The following is a 26,466-nucleotide window of genomic DNA, read 5'->3' as shown; positions in this document are numbered from 1 at the left end:
GGCAGGTAGTATTCATTTTTCAGCTTGTCTACTTATTCTAATCATTGGTAATTTTTTAGATCGAGCACCTCCACAACCAATTTTAAATAGCACAAACTGCGATCGTCCGATGAACTGTTGTGAAAATTGCAATTATCTATCTGGCCATGAAGAGCCGATTAAAAAAAAGAAGGTTGTAACATCGACTCCCATCCGCAAAGAAACTATAGATTTGTCATTTGCCAGTACATTGGATTTTTCTGCAAGCCTCCTAGTGGATGGAAACAATTTAGAACTCGAGCCCAAGGACGATAAATGTGGTTGCAATGAACCCATAGATTTTTGTATGAAACAAACAGCTCCTGTAACAATGGAAAAGGCTGACAATATACATTCTGATGAAGGAATGATTGATGATGATAGCGTTGAAGATGGTGATACTATATTATTAAACGATTTTTCTATTTTTGAATATTTTGAGCCATATAAGATTAGTGATGATGAAGAAGCAAATATTAGTGCTCATTGCTTGGATGATCTAGACAAGGAAGCGACTGTACTTAAGACCCGCACTGGCAATCCTAAAGTGACGAACAGGGACAGAAAGGAAAAGGGAATGGAATACACCCGCAAAGATGATACTGTTGTACCAGAAAGACGCATACGACCGGCTTGTAGATGTCGACTGAAATGCAGCGAAAAATATAATGTCGAAACCCGTAACCTTCTTTTAAAACATTTACTTCGATTAAAACTCTCTGGACAGAACCAATTTTTGGCGAACCACATAACGGTTACTGAAACAAAGAGACCCAAGGTATGAATAGTTGAATATTTTGTATTTAATGTTTTGAGACTACTAAGGCTCAATCTTATTCACAGGTCATCAACTCTCGGCGCAGATACAGCCGTACTTATTCGTTGCCAGCAGTTAATGGAACCGTCCAAGTTTGCAAATCTATGTTCGTTGCAACGTTTGATTTTGGCGATCGAAAAATACGTGGACTGGCACGTAAAACTTCCTGTCAAATGATTGCAAGCGATGACCAACGAGTGAACAACCGAAACAGAATTCCGATTGATGAGGACCATGTTAACTTTATCAAAATCCACATTCGCTCTTTTCCAGCTTATTCAAGTCATTATTCTCGTGAGCGCTCCAATCGGCTATATCTTTCTAATGACCTAAACGTTCAAATCATGTACGAGATGTATGTGGGAAAGTGTGCGGATTTTTGCCTAAATACTGTTTCTTATAACACATATCGCTTGATATTCAAAACGATGAATTTAGGGTTTAGGACTCCTAAAGTCGACACCTGTGGAGAATGTGATCGTCTAACGATGCTTATAAAAACAGCAAGTAACGAACAGAAAAAAAGTAACGCAAGAAAAATATACGAGCAACATCAGACTGCCGCAAAGCGTGTATATGATGAGAAAAAAAGAGATATTGCGTTATCTAAGATAGGAGATGACGTGAAAACAGTATCATTCGATCTGCGAAAGCAGCTGCCGACACCTAGTTTGACGTGTGGCCAAGCATTTTATGCCAGACAATTGTACACACTCAACCTAACGATGTTTGAGACACATTGTGGAGTGAACTCTGCAACGTGCTTTCTTTGGGATGAAACCAAAGCACGTCGTGGCTCTCAAGAAGTTGGATCTTGTTTATTACTAGATTTGGAGGCAGTACCTGATTGTGTGAAAACAATCAATTATTACAGCGATCGCTGTGGTGTCCAAAATTTAAATAAAAACATCGTATTTATGTTTTGCTACCATATCGAAATGTTAGCACTGAAAGGCAGGAAAATTATCATAAATCACAAGCTGATGAAAACTGGACATTCCCACATGGAAGTTTATACAGTGCACTCTGCAATTGAACGTGCTAAGAAAAAAACTGTTATTGACATCGAAACGCCACATGACTGGGCGATTTTTATTGCGGCTGATCGTCGATCAGTTCCGTTTACAGTTAGAGAGTTAAATCAATCGGAATTCAAAGCACTTAAATCATTGGAAACTCGTTATACATTGCCAAAAATGACCACAACTGGAGAGAAGCTTCGTTTCAAAGAAATTATGGTGTTCAGTTACAGTACAGGCCTGATATGAGAAAAAAAAAGTTACAGTACAGAGTGTCCAGGAGTCGTTGCCATAAAGTATGATGTTGCAGAGGAATTTAAAACTGTTCGACTAATTCCCTCAGATCATGACATCAATAGCATAGTAAAAATCAATTTGCCCCCAATAGAAACAAGCCCCATTCCGCTACCTACTGCTAAACTCGAGGATTTGAGAAGTCTTTTGCCATACATAAGTCAAAAAGAATATTATAAAGCATTCCTCCAATCGTTAGCTGTTCCAAAGCGGGGGCGAAAGTTTAAGCAAAATGAAGTAAAAGATGAATTCGATAATGATCTGGATTCTATAGATTATACTGAATAAAAAACCGTATATTGATTCCTAATATTTTACTTTTCTTTGATTATTTGAATGTGTCCAAGAATACTAAACAAATTTCGAGAGGTAGTTTACAATAAATTATGTTATTTAGCAGCTGAATTATACAAGTGTGCTTTCCACTTCGCTGGTTTACGGTGCTGCACGGTTCCCTCCGATCTAGGAAATTTTTTAAACGTCGTATCTGTTCACCTAGCTATCAAAAGGACGTATAATCTATGTCGAATGTGCCTGACTAGAAATAAAAGGTCGTAAGTAACATTTTCCTTCAATTTACAGCTAAAAACTAATAAATACTCAATTCTGTCGAAGCGCACCCATTCTGCAACTCATTCGTGTTCATTTTTTAAAGTATATTCATAAAAAGAATGAAAAGTTTTCAAATAAGATTTGATTCCATCATCCCAATTTTCAATGCTTATTTTCTCGAAATGCAGTGAATGTTACTTACGACCTTTTGACATGTTGCTCGTGATATGATAAACAATAGCAGATTCTTTTCATGAAAAGCAAGAGGAACCCAAAATGAGTTGAAATTATGGCTGGTTCAAATAAATTTAACATATATCTTCTAATCAATTGAACAAGCATTATCAAATGAAATAATTAAAATTGAAATCCAGAACTTGGAAAATCCTTGATATTTATATTTTGCTAATTAAACATTTTTGGAAACACTGGCAAGCGTCGTGCCGAAAAATCACAATGTTTCATGAGGGCAATTTTGAACGAAAAGAAGAATAACTAGAAGCCACTTGTCACGTGCTGTCCTAGAGCCAAACGAACATGTCAAAATTCGAGCCAAACGAACAAGAAAGGTGACACATTGAAAGGTATTGCAATAAGGTTCAATGAAGAATATATTTATTTTTACACGTTTTTCATGTTCTATTGCTAAAACATGTTTTGAGAATGCTCCAAAGTTGCGTCATCACAGTGATTTTTAACTGGTGGTTCTCAAACCCTTTGTTTGGTCTACAGAATAATGATGAAAGTATATAAAATTGAACATAAACATAAAATTTAACACCTTCACGGTTTTTGTGATGCACTTTATTATTCGCCAGGACTTCCACTAACACTATCAGTTATACGAGCCGATTTAAAAAGTTAGTCAACATTGCGCTTTGAGAAGAGATCTGGCACCTCTGATATGGAAGCCTAGTTGCCAAATCAGCGGTTTTTGTCATCGCTTATCTCTCCCTCTGAGGATCTCTACTCTAAGCCCTACTCGGCGCTAGGGTTGTCGATATTAAAAATAGAATATCGATATCTGCTTTATCGATATTAAAAACGGCATCGATATTGAAATCGATATCGCGCGCCGGTATCGATATTTCATCGATATTTTCCTTTATGCACTAAGGTTGCTTTTTACGCGGCTTTTTTTACGCGGATTCCGGAATTTACGCGTTTTTTACGCGGATTCCGGGATTTACGCGGATTCCAGAATTTACGCGGTTTTTTTTTACGCGGCACGTAACACACGCGTAAAAAGCGACTTTAGTGTATATGTTTTGTTTGGCTTTCAGCAACCCGGTGGCATCGGCCTTTTTCCTGAAGCTGCCGTGAAAGACAGTGGCGCTAATCTCATTTATGTTTTTAAAGGTTTGTTCTCACAGCAGTGTGAGCGCAACGAGCGAAGCATAACATATGTTACACAGAGTTATGCGCTTGAACCAATTTAATTATTTAAAAAAAACTTAGCTTAGCTTTGTAAATGTTTAAAAGTGGCGCTGATATGCTATCTCATTTACACGTACGTTGAAATGTTATTCCTTAAATCATCGCGCGATGTCAGCTGCCTGCAAGAAACACCGCCGTTCGCAATCGGCAAGAATAAACGTTTAGTACATTCTTAAATAATGCAACGCATTTTTTTTTGCTTCATCAAGCAAAGCACTCAACGTTTCGTGCAATATAAACACATCACCCGAAAACAATACAAAAGCACACTGCCACACATCACCCGAAAACAATACAAAAGCACACTGCCACTGAACACCGATACTGTATGCACGTATGAACACTGCTTTTTTTCGTGTTTCGATGAATCAGCTGTCAAATTACATGTAGGTAAAACTGATCCAGTGATCCAGCTAATTCTGGCTTCACTCATGTTGAACGTAAACGTCAGTGATGCCACCGGGTTGGCTTTCTGTTAGGCTTGAAACAAGCTGAACGCCAACGTTAGCGATCGGGCGAGATTCTTGCCGAAGGTTAATAAACAGCCGTGAGTAGAGTTGTTCATTATCCTACGGCAAGAATCTCACCCGATCGGTCGCGTTGGCGTTCAGCATGTTTCATGCCTAAGAATTGAATATTCCGGCGAAGTGTTTGCTATTTCATCTCGTCCGAACACTGCTGTGAAGCAAAATGTCACTTTTTCTTGCACGGAATAATTAGCACTGACATTATTCAGGTACTGAAAGTGTCAGGCAGTTGGTTGGTCGTCTCACATCCAGCGATGCCAGATTGGAAGACATTAGCCTACATTCAAAATATTTTTCACGTTATAGTTACCGGAAAAGTTACGTGAATATTTGCCACTATCGTCTTCTACGTGATTGTCATTTGAGTTCATGAAATCAAAGCAAATAATTATCGGTTTCCGTTAGACTCTACTAGAAATTTGGGAAATAAATATTGAAATTCAGTCCGCGTCCAAATTTGAGTTCATCATGACCTGGTGAGATGAATTATCCTTTGAAACTTTCAGTAGATGCATGCATTTCATGTGAGTTTCACGTAGAACTCATCTACTGGTAAACGACAAATTTGCATACCTGATTTATTACGCAACATATTTTGATAATTTCTAAAACCCGTTTCCTAGCTCATAAAAATTAGAGAAATAAATGAAAATTGTACATTTCGTAAAACGTGATTGCTATCAGATATCACTCAGGTATGCATATTCGTGAATGAATAAAACAACAAAAAAACTGATAAATATTACGACATTTCCGGGGATTGTTATTATCCGCTGCAGCTGTTTTCGTTCAGGTAACTCTTTCACCTTTGAACTGTTCATGGTAGATGTTATGTTTGTCACATAAATCATACAAAATGACAGGAAATGAACAAGTATAGGAACTTTCACGTAACAATAACGTGAAAAATATTTTGAGTGTACGATGAAGACATCCATTTTTGTGACGACAACGTGAAGAAATTGGAGAAAACATGTGAAGACATTGAAAAATATGTGAACGACCCGAATTTTGCATTAGGGCATTATTGGTGACCTGTATTATTTTGCTCGACAGTTTTCGATTTGCCGGAGTTTTTTCAGCCTTCGGGCTTCGGGTAGGAAGACATTTTTTCGCGGACCAGACTTTTGAAAAAAAAAATACCTGGCATCCCTGCTCTCACACCAGATCGCGGTAAACAAATGTGTTCGAGTGATCTAGAAAAAAGGAAAAATCATGCGCTCACTCACGTCAGATATCGTTACTGTGAAGCATTCTCAGCTGATAAAATTCCGTTTGGTAAAAAGGGCAAAATTTCGTGAACCTCTTTTCTTTTCAACTGCGTACCACGCTTTACGACAGCGGGCCGATTGCTGATCGCTTTACGCAAGGTGCATTTTCCAATCAGATTAAACCGACGTTTCGTGAGCCGCGTCTCCTAATCGTCACTGATCCATTGACTAATCACCAGCCAGTTACTGAAGCATCCTACTTGAACATTCATGTTATCGCTCATGTAACACCGATTCTTTACTGAAATTCATCGATTCTGCCATCCCAATGCAACACCAAGGCATCGCATTTGATCGGTTCAATGTGGTGGTTATTGCCCCGAGAAGTTCCACACCCAAATTTCTGGAAATTCGCTCTAAGCATGCTGTCAATAAAAATGGAGATATGGCAACCATATTTCTGTCGAATTGCTTACATTTTCCATCTATCACTTATTGATTCTATAGTACCAACAATTCTGGTACCTATACTTTTTAGTTGATTTGCCCTAAAATAGCTGCAATAGAGTAAACGTCTTTTAATTGCTATTGACCTATTTTCGAATTAATATATTTATCAATGGAGAAACCAAGCCTTAACGTTTGTTTTCAGTATAATGTGCACTTTCAATGAATATCTTATATTGCGTGTAAGCATTTTAAATTTAATTTTGATGCCATGATGAATTTATGATTGGTAGGCAAAATTTCGACGGCAGCACTCCCCTGATGGCAACCGAGAATATCGGACAGTAATATCGAGTCGCAATATCGAAATATCGATAATATCAGATGCGCCAATATCGGTAAAAAATATCGATATCGTGAAGGGCAAATATCGATAATATCAAATATCGATAAAATATCAACAACCCTACTCGGCGCTGGTCGATTGACGTGTCTAGCTGATGATCGTGCAACGTTAGTTATTTTGCATATTTCATTATAAGAATTATTTTTTGAAAATATACGCTTGCTGTCATCGAATATTACGGCAAAAAAAAAATATAAAATCATGCAGTTGTTAGTTAAGAGTATTTTTATTGTTCTGTTTGTGACTCAATTCGCCAGCGCACTTTATTTTCATATTGGAGAAACCGAGCGCAAATGTTTCATCGAAGAAATCCCAGATGAAACAACCGTAATAGGTATATACTTTACCTCAATCATCTGAATATGAAAAAAAATGTAATTGTCGTTTTCAGTTAACTATAAAGTGGAATTGTATGACCCTAGAAGCGGAGGGTTTATGCCATCCTCACCAGGAATCGGAATGCACGTCGAAGTTAAAGATCCAGACGATAAAACTATTTTATCACGAGTGTACAGTTCTGAAGGTAATCTTCTTTTTGAAACTTGAGTAAAGTAACGAGACAAATTTCTGTTCGTAGGACGCATATCTTTTACATCGCATACTCCTGGAGAACATGTAATCTGCATGTATTCGAACAGTACTGCTTGGTTTAGCGGATCTCAACTCCGAGTACATCTAGACATTCAAGTTGGTGAACACGCGATTGATTATGCAAATGTGGCCCAAAAAGAAAAGCTTACCGAACTGCAATTACGTATTCGACAATTACTGGACCAGGTCGATCAAATAACTAAGGAGCAGAATTACCAACGGGTTTGTAGACCAATATTTTATTTTTAACTTTCTCAACAAGAAAAATTGGAGATTGGGTTGTTTACGCTAACAAGATGTTAAATTCGGGCTCGAGAAATTTTTAGCTTTTCGAAAATTGGTTTTTATATTTCCATGCTTTATGGAAGTGAAGTTTTTCCATAAAGCATGAAAATGAATTTCAGTTTCTCATGTTCACCACTGTAGAACTGTTTTATTTTATGTCACGACTCGACTTTCAAAATTTTATAGCTGTCAATGATTTTGGCATTGTGACATTTTAACATGTGAAAGCATAACTGTAATTACCATCAAATTACTGAATTGAAATAGAATTGACAGCAAACGGATCAGAATCACTGTTTTGAAATCTAATCATGGTTTGTTGAGCCATTCAGTTCATTCAAAATTTAGAACAGCTGGGCTGATCGAAGTGAAAAATAGAGGTGAATGTGCGTACATCGAATTTTATGGGCAAAAACAAGCCCAATCATACTAGTTTCCTCTAATTTGATTTTTTTAATCTTCTTTCCGATTTGCGCCTCACTGCACTCAAATTCGTTCCCCATTTTTGAATCACACCTTATTTAGCAAAAGCCCTTATTCTGCTTTATAAAAGTGATACCGTTACAGGATCGAATTAATGTTAGAGAATTGCGTACAAGAAATATACACGAATACAATTATATAATACTTACCTCCCCATGCTTGCTTTCACTTTACTTCGAAACAGTTAAATATTCGCACGCATTAAAAAATGACTCGCACAACATTTTTTTTCTGCGTAACAACAGAGCACTAACGCATACACTGCCGCGCATAGCTGGTCAGTCCCATTTGCATTTTCAGTAAAATTGAGTTATTACGCGTAAATGGTAGCTAACAATGCATAGTTTCGTAAAATGAATGAGCTCAACAACTTTGTTCGGTAAAACTGCTGGAAACATGCAAACATATTGTCCCATCTCGTAGGAAGCAATGTTATAAAATCATATAAAAACGCGTTTTTCTCGGCTTGCTGAAAATGCAGATGGGACTGAAATGCTATGCGCGGTAGTTAACAGTGCTATTAAATATGAAAAAAAGTGATTCCTTTCATTATCCCATCGTATGAAGCTTCAGCGCATTCCTTCATGACGAACCGCATCACCAACGGATGGTTCGGTTTCGAAACGATTTCTGAAGAAGAAATAGCCCCAAATTGTTAATAATTTTTTTATTGATCGTCTTGTAAAATGGAATAAGATATTGAGAATAGGCAACATTTCCATTTAATCGGTGGAGAACAGACTGTGACTGAAAGCAATAAAAAAAACTTTCCATTTAATTCTACTACGAAAAATCGAATACCGCAGAAACCGTCGGCAGATACGTACAGTGAGGAAAATTCGTTTAAACGCAGTCTTATATTTTACCGTTCTGGTGAGTTAGTGTACATTATTAAAATTTATCACTGTTGCATATGTTGGCTTATCCAAAGCATAGTTTCTTGCACTATTGATTTTAATCATAAGTTCTAATATGACTGGGTAAGAGAAAAAAATAAGTTGTATTCAGGGAAATTCGTTTAAACGCACGCATTATTTTTCAATGATAACAAAGAATTTATTTACATTAAAACATTAACCAATACTCAATATTTAGTTTGCTTTCCGTTCATACGAATAGTTTCGAAAATTCGGTTCGGCATCGAATTTACGAAATTTTTAAGCGTTTCAACAGAAATTGACTCCCAGGCGTCTCTCACAGCGGTTTCTAATTCCTTAACTGTTCCGTACTGCTTTCCACCTCGGTATACACGTCGAGCGAGGATTCCCCAGAGGTTCTCTATCGGGTTTAAGTCCGGGCTACGTGCTGGCCAGTCCAAAACCCTGATTTCCCGCTCCGCAAACCATTCCATACTTCTTTTGCTGACATGAATTGCCGCATTATCTTGCTGAAAAATGCAGTTTGTTGGCATATAATCCTCGATAAATGGAATCAGAACGTCATCCAGCAGTTCCACATACATTTCCGAGTTCATCCTGGTAGAAATGGTACAAATCGGAGTCTTTCCGTGAAGCGAAAAAACCACCCCAAACCATGAGTGTTCCGCCTCCAAAGTTTCGGCTCAGTTTAACCTCGGTTTCCTTTCTTAAATCATGCCAATAGTACTCGCAACAGTCAGGGCCATCTAGATTGAATTTCTTTCCATCTGAAAATATCACAGTATCCCATTCATTTCGCCATGTCATATACCTTTTGGCAAAATCCAGTCTCATCTGAATATGACGTTGCGTTAGATTCGGATTCTTGACCTTTTTTGTATACCTAAAATGTCCAGATCCACGCAGTATCTGTGCAATTCGTTTATTGGTAATCGGGAGTCCAAGTTCCTTCTTAATATCCGACGAGTTGAACTTTCCAGTGCCAGCCAGCTCCAAAATGCGGTTTCTATCACGATTACTTATTTTGGTATTCCCCTTAGTTTTTTTCTTAACACCGTATTTATCACCTTTTTGGAGCAAATTTCGAATCACTGTTTCGGATCTATTTACTCTCCTCGCAATTTCACGGTTACTCATGCCAGTTTTTTTAAGTTTCATAGCAACTTTTTGCTCTGACTCACTCAAGTAAGGTTTATTCGCCATTTCGTAACCTCAGATCAACAAAAAAGCCAGTATCAACTTGAGCTCCGCGTACTAACACTACTACAATACTAAGCTGACAGATCATCAAGGTTTTCGATATTGCAGGTGAGCCTGTTGATGATTCTTAATGGTGTGCGTTTAAACGAATTTCCCCCCCTTGAAACCTGTTTTTGTCTCTAACAGCGCCGAATGTTAATTTGAAATTAAAATCAGTACTGCAATTAACTATGATTTGTGTTAGCTAACATATTCTAATGTCTTAGTTTTACTATTGTTCGTCAAATTATCGGAAGAATAAAATATGATGCTGCGTTTAAACGAATTTTCCACACTGTATTTCGCTTACTACTCATAGCCATCATCAGTTCTTATGTGGACTGCTGAAGAGCATAGCGTACAATCCCTTGCGTACAAAGCCCTTCTTAATGCCTTAAGTGGAGCCTAACACTGTTTTGAATTGGGTATTCCTGCTAATGTAGAATATATCTGCCGTTTTTTTGACGTAGAACTACGTTTTACTTTAGCATACCACACAGGGATGCAAACTGAAAAACTGGGACGAAATTTGTCCCTTTTCAAATGCTTATAGGTCGGTTGGTTTTCAACCGATTTACTTCATTCTTGCAGCAATCGGTTGGAAAATTATACACCCATCTGCCCAAATGCAGAAAAATGTTGTTTGAATCTACGAACTATTGCACTATTGAAAATTGTGAAGCCTTGTTGAAATAAAAATAACGTCCTCTGATTGGTCGCTTGCTTGCTGTGTGTGTATGATATGGTATCATGTGTGTATGTGTGTATGATATGGTATGATGTGTGTATGTGGTGTATATGGTATGATGTGTGTGTGTCTATGATATGGTATGATTTGTGTGTGTGCTGTGTATGGTTTTTAACACTGCACGGTCTGCTAACTGCTGAATCCGGTTCACGAAATTCACAATTCTTCATTAGTAGACATTATAACTCATTACCCAAGAAAAAATATTGGTTATATCAAAGTTTTATAACGCTCAATACTGCCAAAAAAGCGCTATAAAACTTTGATCAAAACAGTTGTGTTACTAGGGTAATGAAACACTAAATGCATTTGTTAATAGTGTACGTAGTTCTACGTTATTTATGCGGTCGTGTCTTGGATACAACCTCCTACTTTTTTTTTGAATTTCGAATTACGTTGACGTGTTAATTAATTTGAACACCATCGTATGCCACAGTAGACTGGGACACGGTTATATGGGAAAAAGACGATGGTGTTTTTTTTTTGCTCACATGCACTTTTCGTGTTTCTCATGGGTCCTACAACAACTGTGTAATTTTTCAGATCGATCGGTGAAACGCCCGATTTTTAAAGCTTCCATACGATTTTATATGGGAAAAACCACTTTTTCAAAACTTAGAGGAATAGAGATGTCCAGTTGGCTCCTAAAAATATATTAATACATGATATTTATAGGAAATTTTCCTGGGAAAAACTCTTCTGAAGACCGCAAGGCGCTACTTGGCTTGTGAAAAAAGATATTCACCCCAGACTGAATGAAAATCTGACAAACGGCTCACCATTGAGTTTTACTAGCAATACTGCTGCAGCATGCTGCTAATGCAAATTCAACCATGTGATAAGAAATGATATCGCTTAAATTTATCTTGGAGGCTTCCCCGAAGATACTATGAGCAATAATCACACTTCTAAAATTAATTCCACGCGAAATTATTTCTCATTCTTAAGCAAGTTTGCAATAGCAGAGCAGCATGCTGTAGCAGTGTTGCTGGAAAATTTCAATGGTGAGCTGTTTGTCAGATATTCATTGAATGTCTATTCAATCAGTTTGGGTTGAATAGCTGTTTCTACAAGCATCGCAGCGCCTTACGGTCTTCAGAAGAGTTTTTCCCAGGAAAATTTCCTACAAATATCATGTATTGATATATTTTGAACAGCCAACTGGACATCTCTAGAGAATAAGTATTGAAAAAGTGGATTTTCCATATAAAATCGTATGGAAACTTTAAAAATCGGGCGTTTCACCAATCTGAAAAGTTACACAGTTGTTATGGGACCCATAAGAAATACGAAAATCATTTGCTCTCAGCCTTCCCTTAATTTTTTTAATATATTCAACAACACTCGTTTTGTTTACATGTGCCTTACATAGGCTCGCTAATAGAAAAACATTGCAGGATATGTTAAACAGAATCATCAACAAGTTTCGGCTAAAAATCCTAGCAATCATCGATTGCTAGCGTAACTAGCGTATGACGAAATTGTCCAACATGTTATCTATTCAACAACATATTGGTTATTGTTATCTATCATGTGGTTATGCTGTTATTAGCGTTTGAAGTTTATTGGAACATTTGTTAGTTTCGATTCGATTTTATTTTGCAGTAAAATTTAATGGGAAAATTGCCTATTTCCAATACCCAAATTGTTTATTCCGTTTCTTTCATGTTTTTTTTTTGTTTCCGATGTGGAAATTGGCTGTCTAACAAATGAGGCGATGTGCCTTATATAGAGAATGACATTTCAATTTGCAAATCAGAAACCTTGCCCAAACATACAGCTAGGCATTTCTATGTTTGATTTCGCATCATCAGCCAGTTTGAATCTTTGTTTCATCCTTCAAAAAATATTTTTCTATTGTTGTTTCTTTACCACTACTCTAATTGTTTTTTTTTTTTATTTTAGTATCGTGAAGAACGCTTCAGGCAGACAAGTGACAGCACGAACCAGCGCGTTTTATGGTGGTCATTGGCACAAACTCTTGTTCTGGTCATTATGGGGTTGTGGCAAATGAAGCATCTAAAAAGCTTTTTTGAGGCGAAAAAATTAGTTTAATAGTCATTTGAGTTAATAAAGTCTCCTTCCTAAAAGCATAGTTTTTCGTATCCGAATTTAATAAATGCACCGTAGATTTGCATTCCCTTTTTCGTGCAAATCAATTCGAGCGTTCGACCGTGTCCTTAGACCTTTTGAAAATGCGAAGAGCATTTGCCAGTTCTTTCGGAGCAATCTTATCAGATGAAGTTGGATTCCGTATCCACTTTTAGCTACGTTTCTGTCAGACTCGTAGCGGATCGATGCTATCCGCTAGCTCATTGACTAACGTTGTGTTTCAAATATAGGCTTAACACTTGTTTGATGAATGAGCCAATTGCTATCTTGGTGATATTCGTATTAACACGCATTCTTTCTTTCTGATGCAGGATGGAGTTAGTGACTCGAAAAATAGGGAATAATTCTTATATATTTATATTAAGTTTAATTAATTGGTTCTGCCACATTTCAACGAATCTTTTGTCATTTTTTTAGAAATAGGTCACAAATTGAGTAACGTTTACTTCATAGTGTTTCGCATGCTGCATTAGTTATGTTTTGTGTAGTCTACGATGTTGTCAATGTAGGTATATGAAACACAATGAGTTATTTATAGATGAACATAATGTTAGATAGATGATTTTATTCTTGTTTGCGGTCGAGGTTGTTGGTAAGGCCGATAAGAAATGAGTTTTTTTTTTTTGTTAATTTCCGTAAGTAAATGTTTTGGCAGTTAGACTTTTGATAGATGAAACCCGATCTAGAACTGGGGTGCTCTTACTGAGCGTCAAACGTAATTTTAAAGTATGTGTACACATGAATTCGCGACAGTAAGCAGAACTGAATCCTACCTACCTTACTGGCAGGGAAAAATTCGAAAACATAGAAAAGTTCTTATTTTTTTCTAACATAGCACAACCTTGGACAGAGACGAACAGTCTTTTGTTGTGTAAATCCTCAACTTTATCCATATTCTTGGTGCTACATCCCGATTCGGAAATCGACCTTCTGTTTATTTATACACAGACTTCGCAGCCAACTGTTTTATGGCGAATTTCTTTATTCCACCAGCTCACCTCGTTTTGACCTGGAAGCGCACTAACTGCTGTCAAAACCCGTCTTTATTCGGTCGATTTTGACCCAGTTTTGACCTGCCGTGCTGCCCGAAGCGCACTGTAAAATTTGTCAGCGTCAACCCACCACCGCACGTGCTAAGTTCGTACAGTTATCTGGCATCTCTTTCTTACTTGCTTCTTAAATGGCGATGACGTTTCATTATTCCTCGGCAGTTTTGCCCGCACACAGTAGAATACATAAAGAAATTCGCTATTAGTCTACAGGACAACTGCAGGGCTAGAGATATTTTTCGAGCAAGCTAACAAATCGTGGTGTTGCCAATTTGTATCATTCGAAATGAAACTGTGAAATATTTTTAACAAGTTATCATAGTTTATATTCATGTAAATTGGCCTTAATCCGAGTCATCCATTCGTTCTTCTTCAATATCATCTTCATCTTCGGATGTTTCGTCGCTATCGTTAATTTGATTTTCACATTTTTCGCACTGACAGTGAAATAGATAATTTTCGCTAAGTATTTTTTGTCGCGAGTGTCGTGATCTTTCGAGAGCGCATTCATCTAAATAAGATATACAGATTTCCTGACCTGGCTCTATATTACAGATGGCCGTTAGTTGTAAATGATGATTGGAATAAGGAAAACGGCATTCAGCGTTTGGTACGCAACTATGATTAATTTTACTCTGTGTACTGTACAAGGCGGATCCCTCATTATTCAAAAAGCTTCCTGCTACCTCGTCCAGTTTACTATAAAGACGATCTATTAGCTCATCCAAAGATTCACGCTGTTCTTCTGTCAATGCTAAATCTGATACATTTCGCACCCAGTCAGCAAATGAGCTTGTTCCAATCCCTTGACCGTTGGTTCCTATTAGTGCCAATAACGATTTGAAACCGGATAAGGTCAACCATTGAAGGCGCTCGTCAGAGGAAGGGTCGAATGCATCACAAATCAGTTCGTATAGTTGCTCAATCTGTTGCGAAAAGTTTTCACCCAGCATCTTATGAAAAATCATTAAGTCCTGATTTTCTGTTTGGCTGAGAAATTGGCTGAATTGTGATCGTAACCTTTGCGCATCATTAGTCTGTTTAAACATTCCGATGATTTTAATCACTAGCATTATACTTGATGTTTCTGGTGGATAGTGCGTTTTCCTGCAAAAAGAAAAGATTATCATCACCTTATAGTGTATACTATTGTAAATTGATAAATACTTCCAAAACTCTACCAGCGCATTATTAGGGTGATTGGTGTCATTCCGATTGGCACCCAAGCATAAAACTTTATGATAATTATCCAATGCACTTTGTAAGCATTCTTCACTACAATACATCTCGAAACAATTCGGACATTTTACATGTTTGCTCAGTTCTTCTTGAATCTGGCAACATTCAAGATGCGGTAGACTGATCGTGTAATCGTTGGTTAAGCGTCGAACATTAGATTCTGCTGTTTCAAGTGGTCGCAAACAAAATTCGCATGCTAAATAACCATAAACTGCATTCCAAGAAAATTGGGATGATATCAGAGGAGCCTCTTCAAATATAACGGAGCCTGCCTTTATTTGGCTTGAAGCGAAAAGACTTTTACCCTGTGACAGGGATTAGTTAACTTATATTATTAAGCTATTTTTCGTCATACCTTTTTTTCAGTGATTCGAATTTCAAATGCCGGCATGTTGTGATTTTGGACGTCTTGTGTTTATGCGGAAATCTCTCTCCATGTGTTTCAAAAAGATGTCTATCGTACACACTTAGTCATTTTTCTTTAGAATTGAGTAATTGCATAGACTAAAGAAACATAGATATTGTGCATGCAGAGAAAAATCGGAAGCGACGAGTCGCTCGTCTGACAAGGATTTTCCAGCGAATTTCGTAGTATATTAATATAATGTAGTCTTAAATTCAACATAAAATGTACCGAAATATGCCACTGTAATATTTTCAAATAGTTTTGATTGTTTTCTAGTCGCAAGACTATGTCAATTTAATCAAAGAACATTAAAACTGCATTGTGTACTGTGGGAGAAATAATCATACAAAATGACACCGCTGGAAATCTTCGCATCGCTGGACTCACCAGCGAATTGCAGAGTAATGCTGCAGTAACAATAGACCTGCGCTAGTAATACTGTCGATTTCACTAATACAAGTTTTATTTTTAGTTGCAAATAATCAACCGCAGGTGGTAACAAAAATTTTTTTTCTGTCCCGAACTTTTATTCAAGTTGTAAGCCGATTTTTAGTTTTATTTCCTATTTTTCCACTAAAACAAAGTATGTTAAAACAGGTAACACTAATGAATTAGGATTCATAAGTGAAGTCTTTTTCGAAATTTAATATCAGCTGGTTTTTTGGTTGAAATCAGATCAATTTTATAAGGATACACGACTAAGCCTGTATTGGTGAGATCTGTCGTAGAAAGCTCTATATCCAAGTTAGAATTCGCTGCATATAATCTCAAGGCAACACTATGAACTTGCCATCTGTAGGCCGTTGGGTGAACTAAAGCATATCGACACGGAAAAATATCATGGTACTTCTTATCATGTCAGTGGTGAGCTTCACCAGATTCGCACACCCAGTAAAATATATGTTACTTAGGGGAAATCTTACAATGACTACAAAACTCAAAAAAGACAAACAAAGTTTTCAATCACCAATTCAAATCCTAAATAACGGTGGAACAAGATATTTGTCATCCAAATACTCTAATAAAAGCAAAATTGTTCTAGCTTTGTACATGGTAAACCTAAATCTTGAATTTCAGTCGCTTCACATTGTATATTCGAGAATTTATAGTTTCGCCCTTTACTATGCAACTTTTCGATCTGCTCGAAAGTATCGCCCTTTACTTTGCGCCTTATTTAGATCTGCTCGATAGTATCGCCCTTTACTATGCGCCTTATTTTGATTTGCTCGGCAGTATCGCCCTTTACTATGCGCCTTATTTTCATTTGCTCGACACCCAACAAACAATTTTGTTGTTCAACTGCTTATTAGGCCATAGATTAACCGAAATCCGTGTGATAGTAGCTTAACAAGCTGTATATCAACAAAATTGTTTGTTGGGCAGTATCGCCATTTACTATACGCCGTGTTTACGTTATTGTATTGGAATACACCCTTTGCTTTCAATGTTTATTTTGTTCACACTTAATCAGATAATAAATGTTCGGTAATTATTATTACAATTTCGATCGGTAAGTTTGAGAAAATACAGAGTAGTTAGTAAAATTGATATAACTTTACATATTTTCTGTATTAAGCAAATGATTTTACTGAATCCTGCTATATTTTCTACTGAACTGTTCGGTAAATTAAACTTTTACCGAATATTGGTAAAAAACTACTGGACCAACTATAAAGCTGTCAAATTTTTTCTATTCGTTCGATTTTTTCTAAACGAAAAAATGGAGGGCTTTCTCCAACAACTTCAGCTAAAAGATGATCGCATAGTACAAATTTTTCGTAAGTATATAATAACAAAATTTGTAAATATTTTAGGCATCAAACCATCACATGATTTGCCTCTACTTCCGAGCATCTGTTGCATGCTACGTAAATAGTTTACACCGCCTTGTTAATGGACACACCCGGAAGATCTTCGGCTTTGAAACTATGAGCGCAACTGACATGAAGGTTAATTGATTTTCACCCTGACAAATTTGGTGCGGCGAGCGTCGATTTTTGATTTTTTTTTATTTTCAATAGGTAAAATTTTTAATAATATTTGAATAAAAATATTTTTTTATCAAAACAATGTTACATCATATTTCTAGTTTACTTAAATAATTAAAAGTGAACAAATAACTAAAATCACAGATCTTTCGGTATTGTCTTACACAACTTACTTGGTTTTGGCAACTAATTGTACTAATTGAAGATCAACTGCAATAATACGCCATCTACTCGTTTCGAGCTCGAATCGAAATCGGTAATGTCAAATGTGGTCAAAACGAACAAAAATCACTCGAAACGAAATGCGCAATGCCACCCCTGCATTTTCTAAGTAAAACGTGATTTGAGAAAAAATTTTATCGTTGTTCTTCGTTTTTTAAATCACGATTTAAAACTGCTCGAAATCGCTACAATGACAGTTCACCCACATACTTAGACATACGTAACACTGGCGATTTTTTTTTGGTACTCTTTGCCCCACATCACCCGGTACCATCACCAGTATGAACTGCTCGCCGAAAATGAACGGAATGAATTTTATTCATAGCGGCTCTACTCGACCCCTAAACAAAATCCCTTACGAAACTGTCAAAAAGTTGTTTACAAAATCAATGCTGCATTTTTCGAGTGGGAACGAGACGAATGCAGGGCTGCGCAGGTACACAACCTCCATAAACTACTCAAACAGAGGTTTTTACAGAGGTTGGTACTTTCGAGTAGTTCATTTTGTACCAACTTTTTTGGAAGATTTCTTCCTGAGTGTTACGTATGTCTTATGTATGTGGTTCGCCCATATACCAACTGTCATTGTAGCGATTTAGAGCGAATTTTTATTCTTCATTTAAAAATTGAAGAATAATTATATAAAGTTTGAAAAATCACGTTTTGCTCAGAAAATTACACTCTTTCAGATGATATATAAAAATCGGAAATCCGTGAATAGCTAAACAACCCAATACTACATTATCCCGTCGGGATGCGGTATATTTTTCCAAATCTGTATCATATTTCCAGTTCGCTTAATTTTCGTTCTCTCTACTTCATATACTGTCTGCTCAATGAACTACATTATATTTGTGCATTTATTGCTAAAATCTGCGCTATTCTTCTAACCCTTTTCAAATGAGCCTTAAATCATTCTGACAACGAGATTCGCCCACCTCTATTTCGCCTTAAAGCATTCTGACAACGAGATGCGCCCACCTTTTTTTTCGCCTTGTTTTTATTTTTGCTTCAGTTGCGCCTCTTTAAATGCGCCTTTATTTTGAATACAATGGTGATCCGCCCTTTACGAAACATTTCGCAAGTTAGCCCGTTGTTTCAAAACAGTGTAAAGGGCCTAGTTCCAAAGTATCGTTTGTTCTGGGTAAACTGTTTTGTCCGAGGGAATGTGCTATGGGTTATAACATCGAGCACAACATAGAAACGTCAAATCTGATGTTTTTGCTCTTTCCTGTTTTCTTGCTTGTGCTTGCTAGAGATACAAAAATCTCGTCGCTCCTTTATTTTCGAACGGAAAGCTCATATATAAGTTATAAAGAGTTTTTTATAAAGAGTTTTATCACCTTTTTGGATAATAACCAGGTCCACGGTGTCTACTTGAGAAGCGCAAGAGCTAAGCCCCAACCGAAACAGCAAAATAATGAAAACAATTCGATCGATATTGACGTTTTTGTATCAGGTTTGACGTTTTCGTATCAGGTTTGACGTTTTCGTACCTTCGATGTTTTACTCTGTCAAATGTACAGCGAGGGATAGGAAAAGGCATTCCCTCGGTTTTGTCGCCCTTTACTAAAAACTTGATTTAAATGGTTTTATCGATTTATACAAAAGAAAGGATTCTTGCTATGAATTGTGTGAGTCTTTTCGAAACCAATGGTAAGGCGACAGTAAAGGGGGGATCAACATTGTTTTCAAAGTAAAGGCGCATCTAAAGGGGCGCAACTGACGAAAAACTAAAAACAAGGCGAAAAAAGGTGGGCGTATCTCGTTGTCAGAATGGTTTAAGCAGGGATGGCAGCGTTAAATTTATTTTTCTAGCGCAACCCGTACAAGGGAACTAGGGGAAGATCCACGGGATAATCCAGCGAAATCCCAAAACGACCTAGTATTTGAAGAACGCCTAGACTTTGCCACTTTGCAGTAACTACTAATAATTTCCTCCTTTTCTTTTCTTTTCAGGAACAAGACCGATTCGATTGATAGGAGGAATAAAACTGACGCTCGATCGCGCAGTTCGTGTTTATTATTGTCGCTGCAGTACTACTCTGGAATTCGCTGGTGAGTCCAGCGACGCGAAGATTTCTAGCGATGTCATTTTGTATGATTATTTCTCGCACAGTAAAATGCCGTTACAAATTTTATTTTCATTTTATGTCACCCCCCTTCAAAAATCTTGAATATTGGAAGGGGAAGAAAAAAAAGCTCAAACCGTTTTGTTCATTTCATTGGTTTTCTGACAGCATAAATGCTTAATTTAGCAATAAACAAGTTAGGTGACAGCGAGAGTGTCGTCGAAAGGCAAGCGAAATAAATAATAATAATAATAAAGTGTTATTTTTCAACATTTATTTGAGTGCAAGTTACAAACGTTATAACTTGCACACAAACTTTGATCAACGATATTGTGCATGCAGAGAAAAATCGGAAGCGACGAGTCACTCGTCTGACAAGGATTTTCCAGCGAATTCAACAACAACAACAATTGATTCGACATAAAATGTCCCGAAATGTGCCACTGTAATATTTTCTAATAGTTTTGAATGTATTCTAGTCGCAAAACTATGTCAATTGATTCAAAGAACATTAAAACTGTATACTGTGCGAGAAATAATCATACAAAATGACATCGCTGGAAATCTTCGCGTCACTGGGCTCACCAGCGAATTGCAGAGTAGTGCTGTAGCGAAAATATTTCTTTTTTTTTCGTCTCGGTGTTATTTAATTTTATAGATCATTGCATACGAAAATAACCTCACTTTTCTGACACTTCCCACGGGTTTGTTTACAAGGTGTTTCAATCCCTTTTTATGTGAGGAGTGAAAATGAATGATACAAGTACGAAAAAGATGGAAAAACTCTCCGCCCTTGCGAACTCATTACTGTGATCTTTTGGTTTATTCTTGAAAACGCAATTTTTAACAAGACACTTCCGCATGTTAATTCGAGCCGGAAATTTTACTATGTAAACAAACCCGAGGTAACTGTCCAATCTCTTTCTTCTTCATGTTCTGTGACGTCATCGTGCAATGATCTATAGATCTATATTCTATAAATCAATCGAAAAGGCTGCTTACATACTCTTACATACCAAAGTTTGTACCTTAAATTGAAAGTCTGAAGATAGTTATTTTATCGTATGAAACTGATTATCAGTTATTTTATCGTATGAAACTGATTAACACATTATCATATGTTCAAGATTCATAGTAAAGTTTTTGTTCGAGTTGGAAACACGCGTTTTTGATTTCGTCTGATGAACACATCCTTGAAACCGAGACACATTCGATACAGTCCTTTTACCGAGAGTAGAAAGGACATTTTTGGTCCTTCGAGCCGGATCTGTTTCGGTTTTCGATCAACTGTTCCGAAAACAGTTAAATATTGCGAAAAAGTGAATGAGAAATACAATTGATGTGCAGTGCAGACTTTACTAGCCGATATATAAGTGAGCGTTACGGCTGCCGTTTGAGTCAAGTGTTTCCAATCGTTGAATGCACTAGTTGCATATTCGCTAATAAATGAAGTAATACCGTGATTTTAACTTTCCGTGATTGAATATATGACGAAAATATTTGAGATTTGAGCGGTGATGAAATGCATAGCGTGTTTGCTCATGTTCTACTGCGTTGAATACAAAATGGCTACCCATTGTGAAGATTGAAGAAGGCATAGTGTTTTTCGCAAAATGCCGATGTGTTAGTTTTCTTTGGCGTAGAATGAATTTGTTTTGAATTGAGCTACAATATTAATTTGATACGATGAGCATAGCACGTACGCCAATCTCAACGAGAAGTGGGAAAAATAAAAACACGGTCGACGATTCTGTCGAAGGTGTCACACCAGTGAATGAAGGCAATCCGAGTGTTGCACAAGTTACAATTAGTGAACAGAAGAAAAATAGAAAGGATAAAGACGCGAAGAAAAAGATGGCTGCTGAATTTAGAGTGATACAAAACCAGCTGAGTGCTCTGAGCAGAAAGTTGGAGCGAGTAAAGTCTGCGATGGAAACTGACAACGATGATCCTAACCAAAGTCTGCAGTGCAAGCAGTTTTTACAACTGCAGTTGAAGATTGTCGAGGGTGTGAATGCCGATTACAACGTTTATCAACAACGGGCTCATGGCCTCGATGTCGGCGATGAAGAATTCACTTGGTTAGAATCATCTTGTATCGAATTCGAGACGCTTTACGGTGAGTTGTATATTGTCCTTACTAAATTGTCAGAGACTTCCTTAAAAACGGAAGAGCCGTCGATTGAATCACCTGCCCCATCAAATGTGAACGTGTCCCAGCTGCCACCATTGAAGGTACCACTGCCGTCGTTCGATGGCTCGTATGAAAACTGGTACGCGTTTAAGTCGATGTTTACGACGATAATGGCGCGCTCAGAATCGCCTGCTATAAAGCTCTTTCATCTTCGGAATTCATTGACGGGAAAGGCTGCGGGAATCATCGATCAGGAAATCATTAATAACAATGATTACGACGCGGCTTGGGCTATACTGGCTCAGTTTTTTGAAGATCGTCGGCTTATTATAGATAAGCATATTGATTCGTTGTTCGATTTACCAAAACTCGTCAACGAGAATGCAACCGATATGCGCAGGCTGGTAGATGCATGTACAAAAAATGTGGACGCACTGAAAAATTTAGGTTTACCAGTTACCGGACTAGGAGAAAGAATGCTGGTCAACCGTATAGCGATTAAGTTAGACAACGAAACCCGTAAGGCATGGGTACTCAAACAAGGCTCGGATTCATTGCCGAGCTTTGATTCGACATTAGACTTCTTACGCGAAAGATGTCGAGTACTTGAAAAGATTCATCCGCTCACTAAAACAACGCTCAAGCCTGCAACAAGAATTCAGTTAGGAAAATTCGTAGAACCTAAGGTTCGTGTGAGTTCTTTAGTCACTTCGGCTGAAACCTGTCCACATTGCGCTGCTAATCATGCGCTGTGGAAATGTGAATCATTTAAAAAGGCGAACCTTTCCGAACGTTACGATACACTTCGACGGAACGGGGCATGTTTCAACTGTTTGCAAAAGGGGCATCGTACGACAGATTGCTCATCAAAGCATTCATGTATCCTTGTTTACGGCAAGGGCGACGTATATCCTTGTCGAGTACTTTTGGATTCTGGTTCCCATTCAAATTTCATATCGGAACAATTCGCAACGTTACTCTGTTTGAATAAGGAACCCGCTAACGTTTCAATTACTGGTTTGAATGATATCCATATGAAGGTCAGATTTAAGGTCCATACAAAAATCAAATCCCGAGTGAGTGATTTCACGACGTGTTTGGAGTTTTTCATTGTGCCCAGGATCACAGGGCAACTACCTTTGAAAAGGTGGATTGTACCAATCTCGCACTACCGGAGGGTATTGAACTAGCCGACCCGCACTACAGCATCCCTGATCGAATTGATATGCTTCTGGGAGCCGAAGTATTCTTTGAAATGCTAAAGTCAGATCGCATTAAAATTCCCAATACTCATGCAATTCTTCAGAATACCCAGTTCGGCTGGGTGTTGAGCGGCCTGATCCAACAAGTTTTCAAAAAGGATATCCTCGTTTTTTGTTACGACTGAAGAAAATCTCAATGATATAGTACGAAATTTCTGGCGACTCGAATCGGTTTGTGATTCTAATCAGATGAATGCTCCTTCGGATGCATTTTGCATAGAAAATTTTCGTGAAACGTATCGTCGTACCGAGAGCGGCAGGTACGTAGTCCGTCTGCCATTTAATGAACTGAAAGAACAGTTGGGCGAATCCAGAATTATGGCAGAGAAGCGATTTCTTGCTCTAGAGAAGCGTTTAGAAAAAACTCCGGCAGTGAAGGCTCAGTATACTTCATTCCTAATGGAATACGAAAAGCTGGGTCATATGTCATTGGCTAAATCAGCACCGCCCGAAAATCCCAAACTTGAATACTTTCTGCCCCATCACTACGTTTTGAAACCAACCAGCACAACCACTCAACTCCGCGTTGTGTACGACGGTTCAGCAGCAACCGATACGGGAATTAGCATCAATCAGACCCAGATGACAGGTCCAACGATACAGAATGATCTCATATCGATTTTGCTCAACTTCTCTTCGCACAAATTCGCGTTCACTGCCGATGTCCCCAAATTCTATCGGCAAGTGAAAATGCACAAAGACGACGTTAGATATCAGAAAATATTCTGGCGAGAAAATCGAAGTATGCCACTTCGCGAGTATGAATTACAAACAGTCACATATGGCATAACATCATCACCGTTTTTGGCAACGATGGCGCTCTGTCAGCTTGCCGAAGACGAGGAGCAAACATTTCCACTCGCAGCCAAGGCGGTCAGGAAATCATTCTATATTGATGACGTACTCACAGGTGCTAATACGTTAACCGAGGCCACGGAACTCAAAGATCAAATCATTGCATTACTAGAACGAGGAGGCTCCGAAGTGCATAAATTCTGTCCAAACTCGGACAGTCTACTGGCTACCATTCCTGAAAGGCAACGAGAAGGCTGTGTGGACATAACTGATCCCACAGTCAATGCGATAATGAAGACTTTGGGAATTTCCTGGAACCCAAAAGAAGATATTTTTACATTCATTGTCCCGGTCTATCCCAAATCAGACACTGTACCCACCAAGCGAATGATTCTCAGCCAAATTGCCAAAATATTCGACCCATTGGGATTTGTGGGACCCATACTCACTGCAGCAAAATTGATTATGCGAGAGCTTTGGGCTCTAAACTTGGAGTTGGATCAACCAGTTCCACCTGAACTTGGAAGGTTATGGATAGGTTACCGTGACCAACTACAACACTTGAACAAAATGAAAATTGCGAGGTGGATTCATGCCGACGATGCATCGAATTACGAACTCTACGGCTTCGCGGATGCATCAGACTTGGCATATGGTGCCAGTTTGTACACTCGAACGATACAGAGAGATGGGACAGTAGTCATGAAATTAGTGTGTAGCAAATCACGGATCCTTCCGAGAAAAAGGAACAATCGGAAGGAAATTATCACTCCCAAGGCAGAATTATTAGCAGCTCTGTTACTATCGCAACTCACTGTAAAGGTGTTGGCAGCTGTGGATACCGTTTTCAGTTCGGTCATGTTGTGGTCGGACTCGCAGATTGTGCTATGTTGGCTGCAAAAAACTCCGGAATCATTAACTGTGTTTGTTGGAAATCGAGTCGGGCAGATCCAGAAATTGACGGATAATTTTTGTTGGCAATACATACCTTCTGCAGAGAATCCCGCAGATATGATTTCACGCGGCATGTCACCATTGGATCTTGTGAACAGCGATTTCTGGTTGCATGGGCCATCTAGATTTCATATCGTGCAACCATATTTCGAACAACTTGGACCGATTTCACAAGATGAATTACCAGAATTACGAAACACAACTCTTGTGACTACACCAGGACAGCCTAGACTGTCAATATTTGACAGAATCAGCCGGTTTACCATTATCCAGCAATCAATGGCATATGTGGTTCGGTTTTTTGATTACATTGAAAGTGGCCGGAAGCACTTGACAAAGGGATTACCCACTGTGTCGGAGATAAATCGAGCTGGAATTCTTATTGTCCGATTGGTTCAAGGAGAAGCCTTCCCAAATGAGATACAACTGTTGAAAGATGAAAGAGAATGCAAATCAACGTTCCAAAATTTAAATCCATTCATCGACGCTAATGATGGAATATTACGCGTCGGAGGACGATTGAAGAACGCGGCTGTTCCATACGAGCATCGACATCCAGCATTACTACCCGAAAAACACCCATTTACTTTGGTGTTGATACGACACTTACATCGTAGCAATATGCACCTCGGTCAACGAAACCTGCTCGGAGTCGTCCGACAGCAGTATTGGCCATTGAAGGCGAAGAACGTCATCCGCAAGGTGGTTCATCTATGCATACAATGCTTCCGAATGAGACCGAAGAAAGGGACACAACTTATGGGAGAGCTTCCAGACTACCGTGTCCAGCCTTCTCCAGTTTTTTCACATACTGGATTGGACTTTGCAGGACCTTTCAACCTTCGAGCAAGCGTACTTCCAAGAAACACGTCGACCACCAAGGGATACGTTTGCGTATTTGTGTGCATGGCGACGCGAGCCATACACCTTGAGGCGGTTTCGGACCTAACTACGGATTCCTTTATGGCTGCACTCCAACGATTTATTAGTCGTCGCGGACTTGTACATATGGGAGGTTGTATTCAGATAATGCGACCAATTTCGAAGGTGCAAACAACCAGATGACTCGTTTAGCCGAACTTTTTCGCACCGAGGAACATAAACGCGTTGTAAACGAATACTGTGCACCGAGAGAAATTGAATGGCCATTCATTCCACCACGCAGCCCGCATTTTGGTGGTATTTGGGAGGCGGGAGTTAAATCGGTAAAATCGCATTTGAAGTTAATTCTCGCTGAACATCGATTAACGTTCGAAGGGCTGTCTACCATTCTTACTCAAA

The 26,466-nt window shown here is 38.2% G+C and overlaps 3 protein-coding genes across 4 annotated transcripts; 2 read left to right on the top strand and 1 right to left on the bottom strand.

Moving 5' to 3' along the window:
* Positions 1-6,776: 6,776 nt before the first annotated feature.
* Positions 6,777-17,731, top strand: LOC129733061 (transmembrane emp24 domain-containing protein eca). Of its 2 annotated transcripts, none has more exons than XM_055694617.1 (4): positions 6,777-7,062; positions 7,120-7,251; positions 7,306-7,541; positions 17,573-17,731. In XM_055694617.1, exons 1-4 carry the CDS (start codon positions 6,930-6,932, stop codon positions 17,714-17,716), a joined length of 645 nt encoding a protein of 214 aa, XP_055550592.1. In that variant the 5' UTR covers positions 6,777-6,929; the 3' UTR covers positions 17,717-17,731. The 2 variants fall into 2 exon arrangements, with proteins under 2 accessions (XP_055550592.1, XP_055550591.1); XM_055694616.1 differs by lacking the exon at positions 17,573-17,731 and adding an exon at positions 12,858-13,047.
* Positions 13,399-15,834, bottom strand: LOC129733057 (histone-lysine N-trimethyltransferase SMYD5). The gene is made up of 3 exons (XM_055694611.1): positions 15,708-15,834; positions 15,281-15,657; positions 13,399-15,220 (listed from the first exon to the last, which is right to left on the bottom strand). The coding sequence occupies exons 1-3, from the start codon at positions 15,741-15,743 to the stop codon at positions 14,458-14,460; spliced, it is 1,176 nt and encodes a 391-aa protein (XP_055550586.1). The 5' UTR covers positions 15,744-15,834; the 3' UTR covers positions 13,399-14,457.
* A 6,023-nt stretch (positions 17,732-23,754) lies between the features above and the next one.
* Positions 23,755-26,250, top strand: LOC129728886 (uncharacterized). The gene has a single exon (XM_055687358.1). The coding sequence runs from the start codon at positions 23,755-23,757 to the stop codon at positions 26,248-26,250; it is 2,496 nt and encodes an 831-aa protein (XP_055543333.1).
* The last annotated feature ends 216 nt before the right edge of the window (positions 26,251-26,466 follow it).

Source organism: Wyeomyia smithii, chromosome 3, assembly GCF_029784165.1.
Source record: "Wyeomyia smithii strain HCP4-BCI-WySm-NY-G18 chromosome 3, ASM2978416v1, whole genome shotgun sequence".
NCBI classification, from domain to species: Eukaryota; Metazoa; Arthropoda; class Insecta; order Diptera; family Culicidae; genus Wyeomyia; species Wyeomyia smithii.
Note: the sequence above shows the minus strand (reverse complement) of the source record. Positions and strands in the feature narration are given on the sequence as shown.

Coding starts and splice junctions, on each gene's coding strand:
- LOC129733061 (XM_055694616.1), top strand. CDS start 6,930: ATGCAGTTGTTAGTTAAGAGTATTTTTATTGTTCTGTTTGTGACTCAA. Junction 7,063..7,119: donor AGATGAAACAACCGTAATAG/GTATATACTTTA, acceptor TGTCGTTTTCAG/TTAACTATAAAGTGGAATTG. Junction 7,252..7,305: donor ACGAGTGTACAGTTCTGAAG/GTAATCTTCTTT, acceptor TTCTGTTCGTAG/GACGCATATCTTTTACATCG.
- LOC129728886 (XM_055687358.1), top strand. CDS start 23,755: ATGGCAGAGAAGCGATTTCTTGCTCTAGAGAAGCGTTTAGAAAAAACT.
- LOC129733057 (XM_055694611.1), bottom strand. CDS start 15,743: ATGCCGGCATTTGAAATTCGAATCACTGAAAAAAAG. Junction 15,658..15,707: donor TTCGAATCACTGAAAAAAAG/GTATGACGAAAA, acceptor TCCCTGTCACAG/GGTAAAAGTCTTTTCGCTTC. Junction 15,221..15,280: donor GCGCTGGTAGAGTTTTGGAA/GTATTTATCAAT, acceptor TTCTTTTTGCAG/GAAAACGCACTATCCACCAG.